Source organism: Marmota monax, unplaced genomic scaffold (assembly GCF_021218885.2).
Source record: "Marmota monax isolate L192 unplaced genomic scaffold, Marmota_monax_Labrador192_F-V1.1 WCK01_AAM20220418_F8-fsc00226, whole genome shotgun sequence".
Taxonomy (NCBI): Eukaryota; Metazoa; Chordata; class Mammalia; order Rodentia; family Sciuridae; genus Marmota; species Marmota monax.
The window spans coordinates 2,176,000-2,195,382 of NW_026693142.1; the positions used below are offsets into that span (position 1 = coordinate 2,176,000).

The following is a 19,383-nucleotide window of genomic DNA, read 5'->3' on the forward strand; positions in this document are numbered from 1 at the left end:
TAATATTTTCTAGATGTAAATGTTTTTTTAAAGACAGTTTCCTCACTGGAAGATTCAAAAGCTGTGAATGTGGTGGGGGCTGGGAAGGGGGGGAGTCTATTGTTTGGAGAAGAAACACTTTAAATTTTTTTTTTAATGGTTTTTATTTGATGAAAGTGTTTGTCTCGGTATGGCCAAGTACAGAACTAAAGGTATAACAATGTAGGAAGAAACATTATATTTTAAAGGTGATCTTTTTGAAAGAGTTGAAAAAATAAAAGTTAAAAAGGTTTAGTAACAGTATCTTTAAGAAAAAAGGTTTTAAATGAACATTTCTCATTTAAACTCACCCAGAGTTCTTGACATCACAGGTAGAGCAGAGCTCAAGACTAAGATTGATACACAATTACCAATGATCTGTGAGGAGAAATCAGAAAGAATACTGGGCAACTGGACAGCAGGATGACAGTAAACCACCAACCCTGTGGATCACTGCCCCACTCAGCCAGCTTCTGAGTGATGCTAACTGCTCAGTACAGAATTGCGAGAATAAAACTTTTTCTATTTAGAGTTATAACTGTGAATTCTATAAAATATTCACAGTACCTGGCACACACACACACACACAGTCATGGAACACTTACGTCACTTTTCACTTAGACAATATACTTCACATTATTGGTATGATTGCCAATTTCAAAAAGCTTTGCTTGTCAAATAAAAAAGAATATATTTGATTCTTCTTACTATATTTTTAAAACCAGACTACTGTTCAAGTTCTCTTATATAAGATCTACTTCTCTTTAAGATCTAATTTTAAAAGTGTCTGCTATTAAACATCTGAACTTAGTCACTCGTTTTCAAGGTGTCCTAGGCTATTTGTTCACATTTAATAAGAGGAGTGAAATGTTTATTAATACTTACGATCATTTAAACTAGATACTAGATTTTAAAAAACCCTCAATTACTGACTTTAAAGAAGCTGTAACACTATATGTGTGTGTGTGTGTGTGTGTGTGTGTGTAATATATCTTCTCCTTTTTAAATAAGTTAAAAATAAGAAACATACGATGGAAGAAAAAAGTAAGGCAGCAACTCTTATTAGTCATTCTTTGTCAGCCTGTGGGAACATTTTCCAGAGATTCAATCACTGTATACGATAACAGCCTTTATTATGAAGGCAATGACATATTGTACAAAGTCAAATTAACCTCAGACTACAAAATGTTTCTGAATAAAACTCTTCTGACTTACTTTAATTATTCAAATTTGAAATACTTTGTCTCTACTAAGTTCTTCAGATTTCAGACAAGCTCCCAGAAGTAGAGTTAGTACAATCAAAGTTACTCATTAGCAATACGTTTTCTTTATAGGCAAAAGAGTCCTTTCAGGACCCTTCTATAGCAGTGAACAAGCTCTGCAGTTCTGTGCATTTACAAGTGAATGGACCCCATCCAAATCAAACAGAGCTCATCCTTTTCCCACTCACTCAGCATTCTGAAAATCTTCCCGCTTGTGTTTACGTAGCTTGCAAACCAACACCTATCACAGCAGATGAACCATTCGGAGCAATTACTAAATAACACAGTCCGTTTGTCTTGTAAGGCAACAGAGGGCCACAGTTGCCTCAGACTTTACCTTACCTTTGTCATAGTTGTGTCATCCTTCCTGGGTGTAAAGTTTCCAAAAAATCGGAGACTATAGAAACCGACAACAGAAGACACCATAAGATAGCTGTGAGAATCAAGGAGAACTGTTCAGAAGAATGCGAGTTTCCATGAGTTCTCAGCAACCTCCCAAGGTCTTAAGGCCCACAGCAAAAACAAAACAAAACAAAACACCACTTTGAGTGCTTGGGGAAGACTGACCTGTTTTCTCTTCCAGACAAGTGTCTTAGTAAATTACCACTGTCCCAGAAACTAGACAGAAAACTTGTTAACAGACAGAAAATTCAGTTAAAGAAAGGATACAAAATCAAAATGATTTCAAGTGCAGCTCCCACAAAACCAAATGTAGAGAGAGAGGCATTTCCTATTCCAGGCCCCTAGAGGAGAAAAAAAAATTTCAGAATCCACTGACACCACCATATTTAGTTTTCCTAAAACTATTGTTTCACAAACATAAGACAGTTGAAACTAAGAATGTTTAATACCTTGAAATAACATGTAGGCTTTCAAAGGCCAATGAAACATGACATCAGACTGAATTCATCAACAAATTCAGCTACCATGTTAACAACTTTAACAAGCTCAAAAAAAAAAAAAAAATTCTGATTTACCTCAAATGTAATTTAATGTACTTGCCAAAATGATACTATACTTACTGTTAAAAAGTGTAGCAATTTGCTACTTGAGAAAATAGATCTTAAATATTCTTGGGATAAATGTTTTACCAATAGAATGTTACAATAGGGATAGAAAATATACTCATCTGAAGGCTGAGGCAACGTACAGAATTACACAAATTAATTGTGTCAGAGTTAAGCTAAGCTTAGAAAGAAAGTGGATGCCTATCCTATTTCCCTTCCCCAAATCTTCCTTAGAAACTCAGAGTTACAAAAAATATAACTTAACACAGATTGTTAAAAAGTAATGCATCATTTTTCCCCTAAATGTCACATCTATTTCAAAACCTAGAACTTAAAAAAAAAAAAAAAAATCAAACCAGACAGAATATATTAATTTAATGAGCCCTGACAGGCAAAATATAATTCCCTAGTAAAGTGCAAACAATATTTTCAAATCTTACAACTAAATATTAAAGGAATGATCTGCATATGAATTACTGTTCTACTAGTCAGCTTATATAACACCACCAGAGATAAGAATGTATAGTCAGACTAATAAAAAATAAGCCAATAAATATTATCATACACATTATATATCCATTCAATTTTGCCAACAAATGTAAGAGTAGCTATGAAAATCTCAGATATAAACAAAGGGAAAGGAATTTATCAATTTCTTGCCAATATTTTGAAGACAAAAAGAATGATGTCAATAGAAAATGATTGGATTTAGAACATGCTACCCCAAAACCTGACACCTCAGTATTTGAGAAGACCTATAAAGATCACTCTCTGACCTCCCAAAGTTCTCTGAAGCAGACCATGTGACCCTTATTGTGGAGAGGTACAAAGGGAAGACCCTAGGTTTTCTCTAAACCCAGATACCAGGAGAATTCCCCTCTCTGAAGACAAAGGACATACCAAGTAAACCATACCTTCTTAGGGCCACCACTCCACTGACCAATCTGCTTCAAATCTCAGAATAAAGACACAGGGTTCCCTGTTTCTCTTAGTCTTTACTTCTGAAGGCTCCTGTGTCACGTAAAACTTATGTTAAATAAATATGTTCACTTTTCTCTCATTGATCTCTTTTGATATAGAGACCTCTCATGAACCGTATGCTGGGTGAGGAAAAGACACTTTACTCCCCTGCAAATCCATGTTAACTAAAACGGAAAATATTTTTGGAATACTCCATTTTAAGAGAAAGCTATAGCAGGATTAAGATGAACTAATTTATCTGTACAATCATACAGGAAGCCCTTAAAGGTACATGTCACTCTCTAATATCCACTCATGGGGGTAGTATAAAAATGTGCCACAGAGCTTGGGACTTACTTTGTCTTGATGGCATATTAAAATGGATTAAAGAGTCAACAGGCAGTCAATACAGGAATGACTTCCTGGTCAACCCATGGTTTGAGAGATACAAAGACAAGGCTAAGATGGAGGAGGAGTACCATCTTACTTATTGTGCAGATTGAGGCACCTGGGAAGTCGGTAGGTTTGCACAACTAAGTATGGTGATGGCAGTGGCAGATGGCACAAGGTCCCAAGAAGGCTGGTGGTTGAGTGAATCAAGAAAATGGCTAAAGAAATCAGTCTTTGAAAGAACAGGGGATCTTTTTCTGAAACTGAAGGGAAGGAATTAAGACAGACACTGGCTTGTTCCTATGAGAGACAAGGATATGTCATCTGAGTCAGAGAGGGATCAGTGATATCATGAATCTGGCTATGGGGAATGCAAAAGCTGACGACTTGGGAAAAATAAAATAAAATTTCAAAATTTAAATGCGACTTTAAGGATTCAAACTTTTGTAGTAATATATAGAAAAAGAATAGCAAATATGAATACGTCAGGATAACTATAATACATATGAAAAATATATTCAAATAGGTTCATCAATAAAATTAAATAACATCATCGATTTTTAAATCAGGAAAAAAGTTAATTCATGAAAAGAAATACTTTTATCCAGTAACTGTATATTTTGTTATAGTTTCACAAAATGTGTGATACAGTTAAAGTATAAGTCCCTATAGCTGTATATTTAGATCTTTGAAAAATCCAGTGAGTGGACAGGGGATGCAGCTCAGTGGCAGAGTGCTTGCCTAGCATGCCTGAGGCCCTGGGTTAAAAAAAAAAAAAAAAAATCCAATGAGTCTAACAGGTATACTCTTTATACATCACTATTTTAGAGCATGCATTTTCTTAAAGAATCACCAATAGGAATTTCAGTAAAACCAAGTTTAACTCTGATACCAGAGTTTAAAGAGAACTCTACAACCTGAAAAAAAGGACAATTCAAAGTAAAAAAAAAAAAAAATTAGAGAAATCAATATTTATAAATACACTGTTTGAAAACTCTTTCCATAAAGAAAGTCATACAACTTGACCTCACAGAAAGGCAAATGTTTTCATTCACTTACTGAAAACACTCAGGTCTATACACAGAACACATTTGCAAAAGAGAGGAAAGCACTTTACTGTACCCTTGCTCCCTTCGGCATTGCTGTTTCATCAACCAGCAGGCAGAGAATATTACAGGCCACCAGTAGGACCGAGATAGCCTGCAACACAAAGATTGGGCTGGGTCAGCTCTTGGTTCCAACATGCAGATGATAAGTCTACAGGACCAAATGCATGCTTCAGAACAGAGGGAAAGCAGCCAAGACCAAATTCCACAAACAAAGCAGATGACGTATAAATGCTCCAGGGTAAATTCTTTAAAATTCTGCAAATTATTATGATTTCAAAGCTTATGACAAAAGATAATGAGATAGACCATTCACTAAGTAGTCTCACCAATTGGAAACCCACAACTCTACAGATCTCAGACATGTAAAGTATCAACAGAATTAATTTCACAATGTAATTTTCATATCCTTTCAGCAAGTTTAAACTAGGGTTTCTACAACATCTTGTTTTCTCAAATGAGACAAAAGTCTGAATTTCCTCAGGAAACAGACAATTGAGGACTTTTTCTAATTGGCATTAGCTTCCATCTTTGCTCTAACAAAGGTATAAACACATTTTAATCTTGTTCGATAGAAAATCTTGTTCACTAGAAACCATTTAGCTGAAAGTTACAATACTCAAAGGCTAAAGTAAATAAAATATAATATGCTTTATGAAGAATGCAAATAAATTCTTACTGTCTCAATAAGAAGTAAAATCATAACAGCGGGATACACCAAATTTCTTTCCCATGCTGAAGCCTTTTTTCGCCTCTCTATTAGACGGAAAAAACAAGACAAAAATTTCAGAAATTTCTAAAAATTATCTCCAGATTTATATTTTCATCCCATCATGATATTAGCAGTATGCATTATTTTTTCCCATTTTGAAAAGCATAAATTACTTTCAATTTTCCTTCATAAATTACAAAAATCAGAGTTTTAACATCAGTTTGTGCCAGGAGCAGTGGCGTACACATATAATCCCAGAGGCTAGGGAAGCTGAGGCAGGAGGATCCCAAGTTCAAAGCCAGCCTCAGCAAAAGTGAGGCGCTAAGCAACTCAGTGAGACCCTGTCTCTAAACAAAATAAAAACAGAGCCAGATATATAGTCCAGTGGTTAAGTGCCCCTTAGTTCAATCCCTGGTACAAAAAAAAAGAATCAGTTCACTATGTTAAACAGCTCAATTCTGGGAGGCCTAAATTTTATCCCTGTAAAGACAATTCCATTTTTATGTAAACATACTGTAAATATACAGCTTACTTTGAAATACAGAAAGCTTTGTATTTGGTATAGATATACATACTGACATAGACATACCCTTGAATGAGTACAATAACATACATAAACTTTCCTCTAGCCTCAGGGACACTCCAAGCTTTCTGAAGGCTAGAAGTAGACATCCATGGCTAGATACCAAGGACACCATGAACTATACCAGTCCCCCTGCCAAGAACACCTGGACAAAGGAAATTCCACTTTTAAAGCATCTGCATTAAGAGACCAGAAAGCTACCCAGATAGGAGAATTAGGAGCCAATATTCTCTGAATTGTGTGCAGGTGAGCCCCCCGTGTACACCACTTTATCCCAAAGGTGTTTTTCAATAAGCAGCTGGCATGGACCCATGAGACTCAGAGATCAAGCAGAAATCAGTAGTCAGAAGACAACGAAGTTAAAGCAAAACTCTCAGAAAACTCAACAGGGCCAGGGAGACAAACCCTGGAGTTTGGGGCTACCAGGGGAGCCAGAATTTGAGATGCCACCATTATAGAGAGAAAGGAAGGGCAAAGAAGAGAACCTGACATGCAGACCCACTCTCCCAGAAAGCCTCAGTAGCCAAGAGACTGTGGAGAGCAGAAGGATGCAGCCCTGGCTGGAAGCCCAGCAAAGCTCTGCTGGCTCAAGTTTCTTGAGAAGCAAGCTAGAGTTCATTAAAAAAGCCTGATCAAAATAGCCAGGTTTTCAGTGAGGACCAACGAAATGCCATAACCCAGGATCAAGGTCACGCTGGAAACAGACCAGCCCAGAAGGACTAAGTTTTTATATCCCACTCTACTGCCCACCAGAGGCCAAAGTGAAACTGCTCAGAAAGAAGAAAACAGCATTCAATTTCTATGATTCTGTGAGAAAAGTCTACCTTGAGTCAAACATGTCCAGAAGGCAGGATAAAGAGGAAGACACACCCTAAGTTGGTCCACTTATGGACTTATCAGAAAGAGGCCTGAAATGATTGATAGGTTCAATAAGGTAAGTGACAAAATGGAAAATTTCACAAGTAAGTTTGAACCAATAAAAACAATCAAACATGAATTCTAGAACTGGAAAAAAACTATAACAAAATTAAGAGTTCAACAGATAGTTTGGAATAGTTATGGCATAGCTGAAAAGATGGTGAAATAGAAAACAAGGCTTGCAGAAAGTATCACAGTTGAAACATGGAAATGAAAAAGGAGGAACATATGGACAAGAATAAGAGTGAAAATGTCTGCCATGTACATAACTGAGAGAATGAGGCAGAAACAGTGTTTGATGAGATGATGACCGATAATTCTCCCAAGTGGGTGAAGGACATCAAGCCACAGTCATGAAGGCACAGAGATCTTAAGAACCATGATCAAGAAACCAAAAAAATGCATACACATGAAACAAACAAACAAACAAAAAATCTGAGCACATCAGTGTAAAACAGCTAAACAAAGACAAAAAGGAAATATTTAAAGCCCTTCGAAAACCAACAATATGACTTTAAACCAGAAACCAGAAGACACTGGGATGACATCTCCACAATGCGGAAAAGAAACAAATAAGAATTCTCCATTCTGTTAAAAAATGCCCTACAAAGTGAATGTTTCCAGACAAACAGAAACTGAAAGAATCACTGCAGGACACATGTATTAAGTGAAATTCCAAAGAGTGTTTCCAAGCAGAAGCTAGAAGGGCCCTGCAATCACAGAATGGAACATGTGATGAGAACACCAATGGAACACCATGTCCATCCACTACATTGGTAAACATTTAAAAGTTCTACATTGTCAAGTGTTAGCAAGGATGGGGACAATAGGGAATCCTACTATGCCGAGTAGGAATGCAAAATAATGCAAATACTTAGGAAAGAACTTAGCATTTATCTATAAAAGTGAATATACTTAAGTACAATGTAATTCACTTCTAGAGTGTGTCCTGAAAAAAACATACACTAAAAGACACGCACAAAAATGCTTAAACAACATTATTCTTAAAAGCAAAATACTGGAAACATATCCGAAATCCATCCACAGTAAAATGACTAAGATAACTTGAGGCAATATAATATTACTTACAGAAATTAAAATGAACATATCTGATTTTGAAAACCTAATTCTGGACTTTTGAGGATGGAATGACAGGGCACAGATTTGCCATCCAGCCTGAAAGAATTAAGAACCAGAAAGAACCCATATTTGAAATGACAGTTTTCAAGACAGTAGACTTCTTATTGGGGCAGGACAGTGATCCCTGAAGATGGGAAACAAAGAGTATAAGTCTGTTTGACCAAGCTTCTTGTGAGACCCCAGACCATGGCACAGGGAAGATGAACCCAAGGAGAGATCTGCTCATTCCTGAGCAGAAGACCTGAGGGGACCAAACCTGCTGAAGCATACAGAGCACCGTCCCTGAGAGGAGACTGCAACACAGGCAAAGAACGCCCAGGGCCTGCAAAGGGCCAGTCATGTGCTCAGTAATGATCAGATCAGACATGTCAGGAAACACTCCACACAAAAGTCGGAGGGAACAGAACTTGGCAATCAGCAAGGGCCAAGAACAGTGGCTGCCTAAGAGGCAGGGGACAATCAGCCCTGAATGTGGTAGAGCTCTCATCTGGCCTCATAAGGCTTCACACCAAGACACAGTAACATCACATGGTTTACAAGTAAATTCGCTGCTCTCCAAAACAAAATGCCTCACTTCTGGAAGTAACAAAAATGGCACCCAAGCCAGGCGAGGTGGTGCATAGCTGTAATCCCAGTGGCTTGGGAGGCCAAGGCGGGAGGATGGCGAGTTCAAGCCTCAGCAAAAGCGAGGCATTAAGCAATGCAGTGAGACCCTGTCTCTAATAAAATACAAAATAGGGCTGGGGGTGTGGCTCAGTGGTCAAGTGCCCCTGAGCTCAATCCCCAATATCCCCCAAAAAAAACAGCGCCCCCAAAACTTTCAAATCAAAAACTACCAAGCAAGCAAAGAAGCACAAAATGCTACCAATAATGAGGAAGAAAATCAATCCAAACTTTTCAAGAATCAACACAAATGTTAGACTTATCAAACAAAAACATTCCAAGTGGTGTCATGATTATGTTCCTTATTTTCATAAAGGTGGAAGACAGAGATTGAAATGTTAATTAGAGGTGTGAAAGATACCAGACCCAAAGAGAACTTACAGAAATGAAAACTGCACTCTCTGATGCAAATTATAAATCCTAGTAACTGGGAATAGAAACACACATGGGTCAGATACGCAGAAGGCAGGTCAGACCTGTAGAATAAAGATTAGTGAAAGGACAGTCAAAGACCAACAAAAATGAAACAAAAAGAAAAGAGATAAAAAGCACAGAAGCATCCTCAAGCTATGAGCTAATCTACACATAACTTGAGCTCCTGATAAAAGGGTAGGGAGACAAGGAAAAATATATTTGCAGAAGTTAACAGCCAACAATTCTCCAAATTAGATGAAAGTATAAATTCCCAGATCTGAGAGACTCAATAAATCCAAAGAATACAGCACACTGAAATGCTCATCATAAGAAGATTGCCCAAAATTAACAGTAAAGAGGTATCCTAATAGCAGATACATAAAAAAGATATATTAAAAGATAAGTATGGCCTGGGGCTGGGGCTCAGTGGTAGAGCACTTGCCTTCCATGCGTGAGGCACTGAGTTCAATCCTCAGCACCACATAAAAATAAAAGATATTGTGCCCACCTATAACTAAAAAATAAATATTAAAAAAGATAAGTTTTACAGATTATTTATCATAAATAATGTAAATGAGAAGACAGAAGAGTAACACCTTTGAGAATTAGCATCTTTGAAAGTTATTAGTATATACACACAAAAAAGTGAGTGAATATATAACTGCCCTCTTCCCAAATGAAAAGACAGTCTTTACTAATGACTTTACACAGAAAGTTCTAACATAATCTAAAGATTTTGCAAATTTTCTAGTATCTCAGACTACACCAAAGAAAGGTCTTTAAAGACAATACATAAGAAAGGTGTTTAAAGATCAATACATAAGAAAAAGAAGTACAGTACCTAGTTTTGTCTTAAGGGCCTTTACATTTTCAAGTTCCTGTTCCAAGTCCATTATGTTGTATTCCACCGATGAAGACAGACCTACCCAAAGCAAAAATATTTAGAAATATAACAACAGAACCCTTAGCACATTAGAACATTATTGCAAATCCTGATAATTGGGAATAAAAACAAATGTTGCTGTGATTTATTAAAAGAACATTCACATATTTATTATTTAAAACATCCAGGTTCTTCTTGATTAAAAATGTTTCCTAGAAAATTTCTTAAGTTGATAAAATTCTTACTTGATCTATTATTAATCTTTTATTAATTGTAAGAGCATCACATGCTTACTGTACCAAGTGGGAAAGAACCAAGGTCTCCTCCTCTCCCTTCACCTCCTTAGTGACCACCATCACCAGCACAGCTGATGCTTCCTTACCTTTCTTCATTTTTGTGCTTAGCTTTCATCATATACTGTTGTGCATTTTATATTAATAGGACCAAATAAGATGCTTTACTTGACCATTTGCTGTCCTTTTCAATGCTACATCCAAGTTGACACATAGGGCCAACTCCATAATAGCTGAATAACATTCCATAATAGGAATGTACTACAATTTTACTCAAAATTATTCCATTTGTGAATATTCAGGTTTTCTTCATTATTTGCCACTACAAACAATGTTGTAATAAAAATTATCATATGCACATCCAGTATGTTTTGATTCTATTATTTTTGTATGACAAGTTCTCTAAATTCATATCAGAGTCAAAGGTGTGAGCATTTAGTTTTATAAGATATTTAAAGGTTACATTGCCAAAATAGTGCCATTTACGGTAATAATTTAATTTACTGTAATAGTTTATATTTCCATCAATAACTTTTGAAAGTACCTGTTTTCTAGTCTCTTCCCCAGCACTGGAAGTGATGGGTGACAAGTACCTTCCCACTGCTACTTAACACGTCCTTTCCTTGATGTGACTGACCACATTTCCACCTGGGCATCCCCCCTACTCAGGTCTTCTGCTGCTTTCTCTAATGGTTTGCACATAATATCTCCCTATTCTTGTTGATTTATCTTTTAAACTCTGCGACAGATAAGTTAAAATCCCCAGCACACCTGTGCTTTGGTCAGATTTCCTCAGTTCTGCAGAAGCTTCTCCTCATGAACCTGTATTAGCTGCTGAGGTTTCTCTTTGTTGTCATACCTATCACTGCTGCATCTTCATTATGAATCACACCTTTTACCACTTCATGTGCCCCCCATCTGCAATGTTTTATAACTAAAATTCTATTTTATGGCCTTAAATTCTAATTTTTTTATTTGTCTTGCTTGCATATTCACATACCTACATACATACACACACACACACAAGCGCGCGCGCGTTTTCTCTTATCCAATCGAAAGTTATTTGAGGTTTAAAACCCACATCATTGGTTATTGTAACTGAAATTGATTCCCTGGTTAAAACGGAAAAGGAACTCATGAGATATAGCAAGAAACTTGCCAGTGAGGCAAACAGAGGACACCAGGCAGCTGGAAGCGTCAGCGCAGGACCATCAGGATCTCCCTCCATGGTCACTGCAAGAGGAATCTGCCCAACCACTTTCAGTCTTTAAGCTGTTGGGGTCAGGAATGAATGCCCACAGAGCAAGTGCCCTAAGGACACGGCTCAGAGTGACCCTTGAGCAAGTGTCCTAAGGACAGGGCTCAGATGACCCTTGAAGGTTCAGTTCCTTGGCTAGAAGAGGTGGAGAACTTTGAAAAGCAATCCCACAGATCTTATCTAATGGGAAAACTCAAGTCAAAGTTAGGTGCTTTCCTGGAAGAAAGGGCAAATGGAGCCTGCAGCCAACATGAGGAACGCATGTTGAACGACCCAGCCTGACTGGGCCTGCTCTGTAACAGTGGAATTCAGGTGGTTTACATCCTTAAGATCTGATTCTGCATTTAGAATAACTCGGCGTGGCAGTCGGTACACTTCCATTTCCACCTTCCTCACTGTACACATCACTGTAACAACAGAAATGCTACCCACTGTTTGCCCCTGTAGAAAACTATGATCAGCTTTCTTTTTTAACATTCTTCTACCCCCAGAATTAGAAATTATTTCTTTTCATTTACTTATTAGTTTTCTATGTATTTATCACCAATTCAAACTTTGCACCAATAGTCTCTATTTTCTCCTGGGTTTTATATTCTTTGGAATTTCATTATCTTGACAGAGCTTCTCCTAGAGTCTGGGACTTGCCCGCTCCGGAGACTGCTGCCCCTGCCATCTAGGGCTGCCCTTCTTGCAAGCCCCATCCTCTCCCCCTCACTTAGGTGGTACGTGTCCTCCAGTGGCTTGCTGAGAATGGATGAATGGGAGGAAAATCACAAGAGACTGCACAAATGGGAATACCTTTCTCTCGCCATTTGCTTAAATACAGAGTTGGGTGTGTACTGGGCTAAAACTTTTCTTTCAGAGTTGTGAAGCCACTGCTAGGTTAAGAAGGCTGCTGCTGTTCTTATTCCTGCCCCTTTGTGTGTCTTATGAGTCGTGCTTGCGAGTCCCACTGTGAAGTACACAGCATCTGAGTTCCCGATGTTCTCGCTGTGAGTCCATCTTCTTGTGTGCTGTTCAGTGCAAGACGAGCCCTCCCTCTGGATCTCCAAACTCATGTCCCTCAAACTGAAAATTTTCTTGATTTTGTATTTTTTCTGCACTATTCCTTCTCTTCTCCCTATCTGGAATTCCTGCTAGCCATATATCAGATCTCCTGAAATAGCTCTCTAATATTAACTCTCCTATTTTCCCTATTTTTGTCATTTTGACCAATTTCCTGGAACAGTTCAATATTCTAAGTATGCTATTGCTTCTAATTTTCAAGAATCCCTTCCTGCTCACAAGATTCCTTTCTCAGGAATACAATCCCTGTCCCTAGGGATATGAAGAGGGAGTTTATGATGAGCTGTTCTTCTCCCATGCATATTCTGTCCCCCAAGTGCTCTTGTTTGCTATGCCACAGAGAGGCTTTCCCCCGACAGTCTGGTGAACCTCAGTTGTCTGTTCCTGTTTAAGAATGAAGCAACAGATCTGGGGCTGGGGCACAGTGGCAGAGCACTTGCCTAACACAGGTGAGGCACTGGGTTTGATTCTCAGCACCACATAAAAAATAAATAAAGGTTAAATTCTTAAATAAATAAATAATGAAGCAACAAAAATGCCAATTTGAAGCTCAAGACTCTGTGGATTGGACTGACAATGGTGACACTTCCTGTAGAATCATCTAGCTAACAGCTTATTGCTGGATGTGTAGCGCTTTCCTCCTAGACAAGACAGATCCTCAGCTAAGACCCTCCTTCTCCCCCACAGGACTGAAGCCTGGCTGTCTGGGTGAGGACAGGGAGCCTGTGCATCCGTCTGTGGCACTCCCACCCTCACTGTACTGGGCTAAGACCTGCCCTCTGTTACCCTCAGAGTAAACCTCACTCCTCTCCTCAGGCGGGAGACAGGTGCCTGGAACCTTGCTCAGAGGGAGATGATGTGGGACTGAGACCCCTTCCCAATAGGCTTTTCAAGCAGCCCTCCTCACTGAGCTCACACTACTCCGCTTGGTGGTGCCACCCTCTGAGACTCTGGGGGAGACTAGCATATATATCAAACACACCTGGCTTAGAGTCAGCTTTCTTGATTCTGCTAAATTGGCTTTTTCCAAAATTCTCTCAGGTCTGCTATATTCCAAAATTTTATTATAGTTTTCTTCTCTCAATTTTTTACCTCTGTAAGTGTATGCTTCTCTGAACCTCAGCGTTCCTATCTGTGAAACTGGGTGTATCTATTAGGAAGCTCACCACTAAATCAGAAAATTCAAAATAGCTTAAAAGTAAGGAAATAAGTTCACGTAATTAGCAGCTTGGAACATAGAGCAAGCTTCCAAGTGAGTTTTCCAGCAGCTCAACAGTGACATCAAGGGACTAAACTGTGCCACCCACATTTTGGCTGAGAGACTGGTGATCTTTCTCCTTTCCTTTAACTCTATAATTTCTATTTTGCTGTTTTTTTTCCTCTTTCCCCAGCTAGTGGAATTCATGTTTATCCTTTTTCCCCCCCGTGTTAGGCACTTCAAAGTCACTTTCCCATTCTCATTCCATTACATATCCACACAACTCTCCTAACTCCACAGGGACGCTTTCTAGGAAAAGCTCATGACTGTTTCATCTCATCATCACTCACTGCTCCCCACTCATCTCCCCAACTCCTTGATCTTGCTGAGGTTGTTTAACAAGATCAAGGAGTTGGGGAGATGAGTGGGGAGCAGTGAGTGATGCTTTAAAAATATTTAGCTTAATAGCCAGGTGTAGTGACACAGGCCTGTGATCTCAGCAACTCAGGAAGCTGAGGCAGGAAGATCGCAAGTTGGAGGCCAGCCCCAACAACTTAGTGAGACCATGTTTCAAAATAAAAACACAAAAATGGCTGGGGATGTGGTGGAGCACCCCTGGGTTCAATCCCCAGGACCCCTACAAAAAGAGACTTAGCTTAAGACTATTACTAGGGGGCTGGGGTTGTGGCTCAGTGGTAGAGTGCTTACCTAGCATGTGTGAGGCACTGGATTCTATTCTCAGCATCACATATAAATGAATAAAATGAAAAGGTCCATTGATAGTCTTTTTTTAAAAAATATTTTTAGCTATTAGTAAATTGTTGCTTCAGTATGAAAGTTAGAAAAGTGCCTCGCACAAATTAACTACTCACTACACAGATGTAAAATGAATAAGCACTGCTTTTTTGCCTTAAGAGATGAATGGAATCTTTGAGATAGGTGAGTTCTTAGAAGTAGTCTTTATCACCACCACCCCCCCAACTGTGGATGCTGTTCACTGATCCTTAGCAGGCTGCAAATGTCAAGTCTGACGTTGACCTGGTTTTACTTTGTAATTTTTCTATGTGAAAGTTTAAGACCCCCTGGCCCCAAGTCAATATTTTTGAAATTCAGGAATCTTGTAAGATAAAGCTGGATCTTTTAGATTTATTGTTTGGGGATGGGGGTGTGGCTCAGTGGTAGAGCATTTACCTAGAAGGTTCGAGACTCTGAGTTCAATTCCCAACACTGCTTGTATAAACAGTGATAACTATATTTTACTTTTTATCCCAATTCTTCATAAATTATACAGTACTATAATTAACACTCAATTAGCCTCTGTATTCCATTAGTATAATTCCAAACTACATGCCATTTCCTACACTTGTAAAGAACTATTATTCCAGTAACCAATACAAGGCCAGAAAAAATAACCTGATGATTGTTCATCAGAATAGATGATATTTCCATTGCCAATCTGCCTTATGAATCCGCCTAAAAAAAGCTCAATGCAAATGTCTAGGCCAGTCATTGAATGATTTTTCAGAGGAAAACAGCAAGTGACATTTCTGAAATTCTGTGCTTTCACTTCAGGAGGCCCACCTCTAGCCACACAACAGGTGATTAGTAAATACTGACTGGCCTATGAAAATCAAGAACACATCCCTATTATCCACAAACTAGGTGTGCTTTTGTTAAATGACAAGATTCATCTCTACCAGCACAGTATTCAAGGCCTTACCACCTTTATTACATGGTGATATACCAATATCTAAGTTTAAAAAGCAAGCTTTTGTGGGACAGAATATTTCATTAAAAATGACCAGAAGAAAATGATAGCTAGTGTGAGAAATTATGACATAGTACAAATACATACTAGATGATTATATGAATTTAAGCTGTACTAAAAAATAAAAATATCCTGAAAAACTGTATTACCATTACTTTATTTCAAAATGAACCTAAAATGTCCAATGTCAACACTGTCTAGTCAATAAGCTGAATTGGTAGACAAAACCTGTTTAGACAAGTCGTGAAAAATAGAAAGGGATTCTCCAAGAAAACCACAAAGCAGCTCATTTAAGGTCAATTTAACGGTATTATTCTGTTTTTCTTCCAGCCCCGACATAAGATTTCACTACCTCAAAGGAAATTGTAAGAGTATCTATTTGCATTCCCCCCAGGTGATTGGCAGTTCAACACCAATTAGTTCAAAATTACACTGTTACTAGCATGCAATAAAAACAACACCTTTCATCTTTCTTACATAGGTAAGAATACCTTCAGAGCCAATAACTTTGATCAAATAAGTATTTTTGATCCTGCCCCACCCGTCTCTGTGGATTCAGGAAAACTAATAGCTAAAGGCAACTTTTCCCAGCTTTATTCTTAAGTTGAAAAACTAGTGTGGTATTAAAAATATCTTGCTTCCAAGATAACAGAATTTCCTAAAGTCCAGCATTTCTTCAATAACTAAACTTCCTTATGCCTTTTCTTAACACACAAGACAGACTAAATACATAAGACAGCCTTCATACATTAAAGAGCAGATGCTAATTATTTAATTTAAAATATTCAATGTATTTTTAAAACAAATTTATATTCTCAAATGAACATGTAAACAATTTGAATAATTTAATGCAATACAATTTTCTCCCTAAACTAAGCTCAGTGTCCTAAACTTAGTCTCATAATGAATGTTATTTGAAATAGAGACCTCCAGTACACATTCTTCTTACATTTGACTTTTTAACATAACCAAAAATAGTTTGCTTAGAATATCTTATCCAAGTAACTCTTTTAAGAATTTGATCATATTTACAACTTTAAATATGACCAAACTGATCTCTATCCTTAAGAATGGGAGGTCACTCAAGTAGTGTTAATTATTTCCAATCACTTAGGCAAACAACTTTGCTGTTAAAGTCCAAGGTTCCTAATAATTCATATAGCAAACAGCCTCCATCTCCCTAACATCTTCCTGTGTACCACAGGCCCAACATTGACTGAGCCAACCCCTGAAAGCATGCAAAAACTGAAACCTCCTGTCCAAATATCTCATGTCCATTTTGCATGAACTAAAGTTATTGCAATCCACAAAGGAGAGAGCCCATACACCAAAACTTTTCCTATGGCTATTTCATTCAGAATTCTGGTATTTGTTAAAGTAATAGTTTCTATTTATTTTATGACACTTCTTATTATTTATGATACTTTTTATGGTGTAGATGGACACAACACAATGCCATCTACAATTATGTGGTGCTGAGGATCGAACCCGGGTCCCGCCCATGCTAGGCGAGCACTCTAGCACTGAGCCATAAAAAGTAATGTAAGATTTCTGATACCCAACAGAACTGTGAAAATGCAAATATACTTTCACTATTAATGACTGCAAGCATGATGGAAATTATTAAGCAGTAAACTTTAAGAATGTTATTTAGTGTTATACACAATTAAAATAGTGGTTTGGCTTTTTTCTACTTCAAATATAAGCTTGATAGAGCTTAAACTATATAAGATGTTAAAACCATTCTTAATGGTAGATTCACATATGCTACCATTAGGAACAGCACCTCCATGTACACTGTGGTTGTACATAATAAATCCATCTTCTGTTACCTAAGTTTGGATTATTTTTACAGTATGACTTCTTTCTCTAAATTTCATAGAAAATGATACTTAATGCATTATTCTAATTTGTTATTACAAAACATTCCTCCTCTACTCATATTGGAATAGTTTATATCTATTAGCTTATATCTTTACAGTTACCTCATTTTCTCTCGCAACAAATATTTTGTTTGGACCACATTTTAACGTCATGAAACTGATTAAAGGGCCCAAGAGGCTGAGTAAGTTATATAGCAAGCATCTATCACTGTTTCAGCCCCTGTACAGAAATGATTTCTGCAGGCATCTGATCGCTTCCAGGATGTCTGACTTCATCCAGGCATTTTTCACAATGGTCCAAAGTTTGAGAATGTCAAGACAGTCTCCCTTCAGTGATATATAGAAATATATATAAATTTCTTAGAATGACCACTGCCAAAACCTAGAAGAATGCCCAGAAAAAGCCAAGATGAAAGTAATGCAGAAGACATAGAATAAAATCTAAGAAAACTTTTCTTTTTGTAATATTTATTTTTTAGGTGTAGATGGACACAACACAATGCCTTTATTTTTATGTAGTGCTGAGGATTGAACCCGAGTCCCGCCCGTGCTAGGCGAGCGCTCGACCGCTGAGCCACAATCCCAGCCCCAAAGAAAACTTTTCGTATAAAGTGTTACATGAAAGACATCAGATAAGCAAAGACCAAATTGCACACCGACCTGCCTGTGATAGCAGGAAATGCCTCTAACGGGATGTGTGACCCTAAAGCAGACACAGACCCCATTCTAAGCCCTGGCAACTTCATATGCCCCCTGAAAATTCAAACTAGGCTATAAACAGGAAGACTGGAGGACTGACGACAGTGAGAGCATCTGAGGGGTCACCAAGTTTCAGGAAAAGCTGCACAGCACATGACTTGCTCTTTCTAACCCTATACATTTCAGAATACAAGGGCATTGAAACCCAGAACTCAGCAAAAATGAAACAACCACCTCTGCCATACTCTTTAAGAATAAAGAATATAAGCTTCAATGGAAAAGGCTTCTTAAAAAGATTAGAATCAAGTAGGAAAGTAATTGCTACAAAAATGATATACTAACTTTTTATCATGATGATGAAAATAGTATCTAACAAAATTGAACCAAATTATTAAGTTCAAAGGCTACAATATTTTTAAATAAATTACATTAAAAGGATTCTGGAGGTTTTGAACTTAAACAACAAAAAATAATTTCTATTCATTATGGTACTTCTAAAGTTACCCAGTACACCCATAGGCTATACACACACGAAAGCTAATTATTTCAATTAATGCTGTTGCATTACCTAAACATTTAAACATGTTAATGATATATGTATCCTCTTAACACTGGGAAGGAATTACAGAAGATTTTCTACTACAATTACTGTAATGGGACTTGCTGTTGAGCTCCTGCTCAGGGGTCATGGAGTAGAAATGGTTCTTGATTGCTCATGTTCCATGGATACAAGAGGGAAACCACCTTATTTCTGTTATAGCGCATATGGTTCTCCTGCCCCCTCAACCTTGGTGTGTCTGTTGCAGTCCCACTCTGGGCCTTCCTAATATTCTCCAGGAGATTTTGTTTTTTACTCTCTCACCAAATTTTACTTCCCCCACCTTCTTCACTTCTATGGTAAAATGATACTCTCCATCCTGGGCATTTTCCATTTAAAGGAAATGGAGGGGGAAGGGTAAGGAAAAGCTGTTAGGGGAAGTGGCATGTTGGGTTTCCACACTGAAGAACGATAGGAAACAGAGTACCAGAGGAAGTGAGCTGGAATAGCAGGTGGTAGCACGATTCCTGGATGTAGGAAATGTGAGAACTTGAGTTACTGCTGAAGGCCAGGACCAAGTCATGTCACAGGCAGACAAAGCTTCACAAAAGAGAGGGCAAGGCAT

General features: G+C 37.9%; 1 protein-coding gene across 19 annotated transcripts in view; it reads right to left on the reverse strand.

Annotated features, from left to right (window-relative positions):
- Lmbr1 (limb development membrane protein 1) overlaps positions 1-19,383 on the reverse strand; it is a 160,039-nt gene that overhangs the window by 35,909 nt on the left and 104,747 nt on the right. For 15 of the 19 annotated variants that reach the window (XR_009227878.1, XR_009227877.1, XR_009227880.1 and 12 more), the window contains 6 exons: positions 10,015-10,095; positions 5,423-5,499; positions 4,760-4,837; positions 1,950-2,023; positions 1,623-1,713; positions 330-396 (listed from right to left, as the gene is read on the reverse strand). Coding sequence is in view for 11 of the 19 variants with exons in the window: in XM_058582860.1 (XP_058438843.1) it covers positions 330-396; positions 1,623-1,713; positions 1,950-2,023; positions 4,760-4,837; positions 5,423-5,499; positions 10,015-10,095 (468 nt within the window). In the remaining 8 variants the exon portion in view is untranslated. The remainder of the gene's footprint in view (positions 1-329; positions 397-1,622; positions 1,714-1,949; positions 2,024-4,759; positions 4,838-5,422; positions 5,500-10,014; positions 10,096-19,383) is intronic. The other 4 variants (XR_009227884.1, XR_009227882.1, XR_009227881.1 and 1 more) reach the window with 1 other exon arrangement.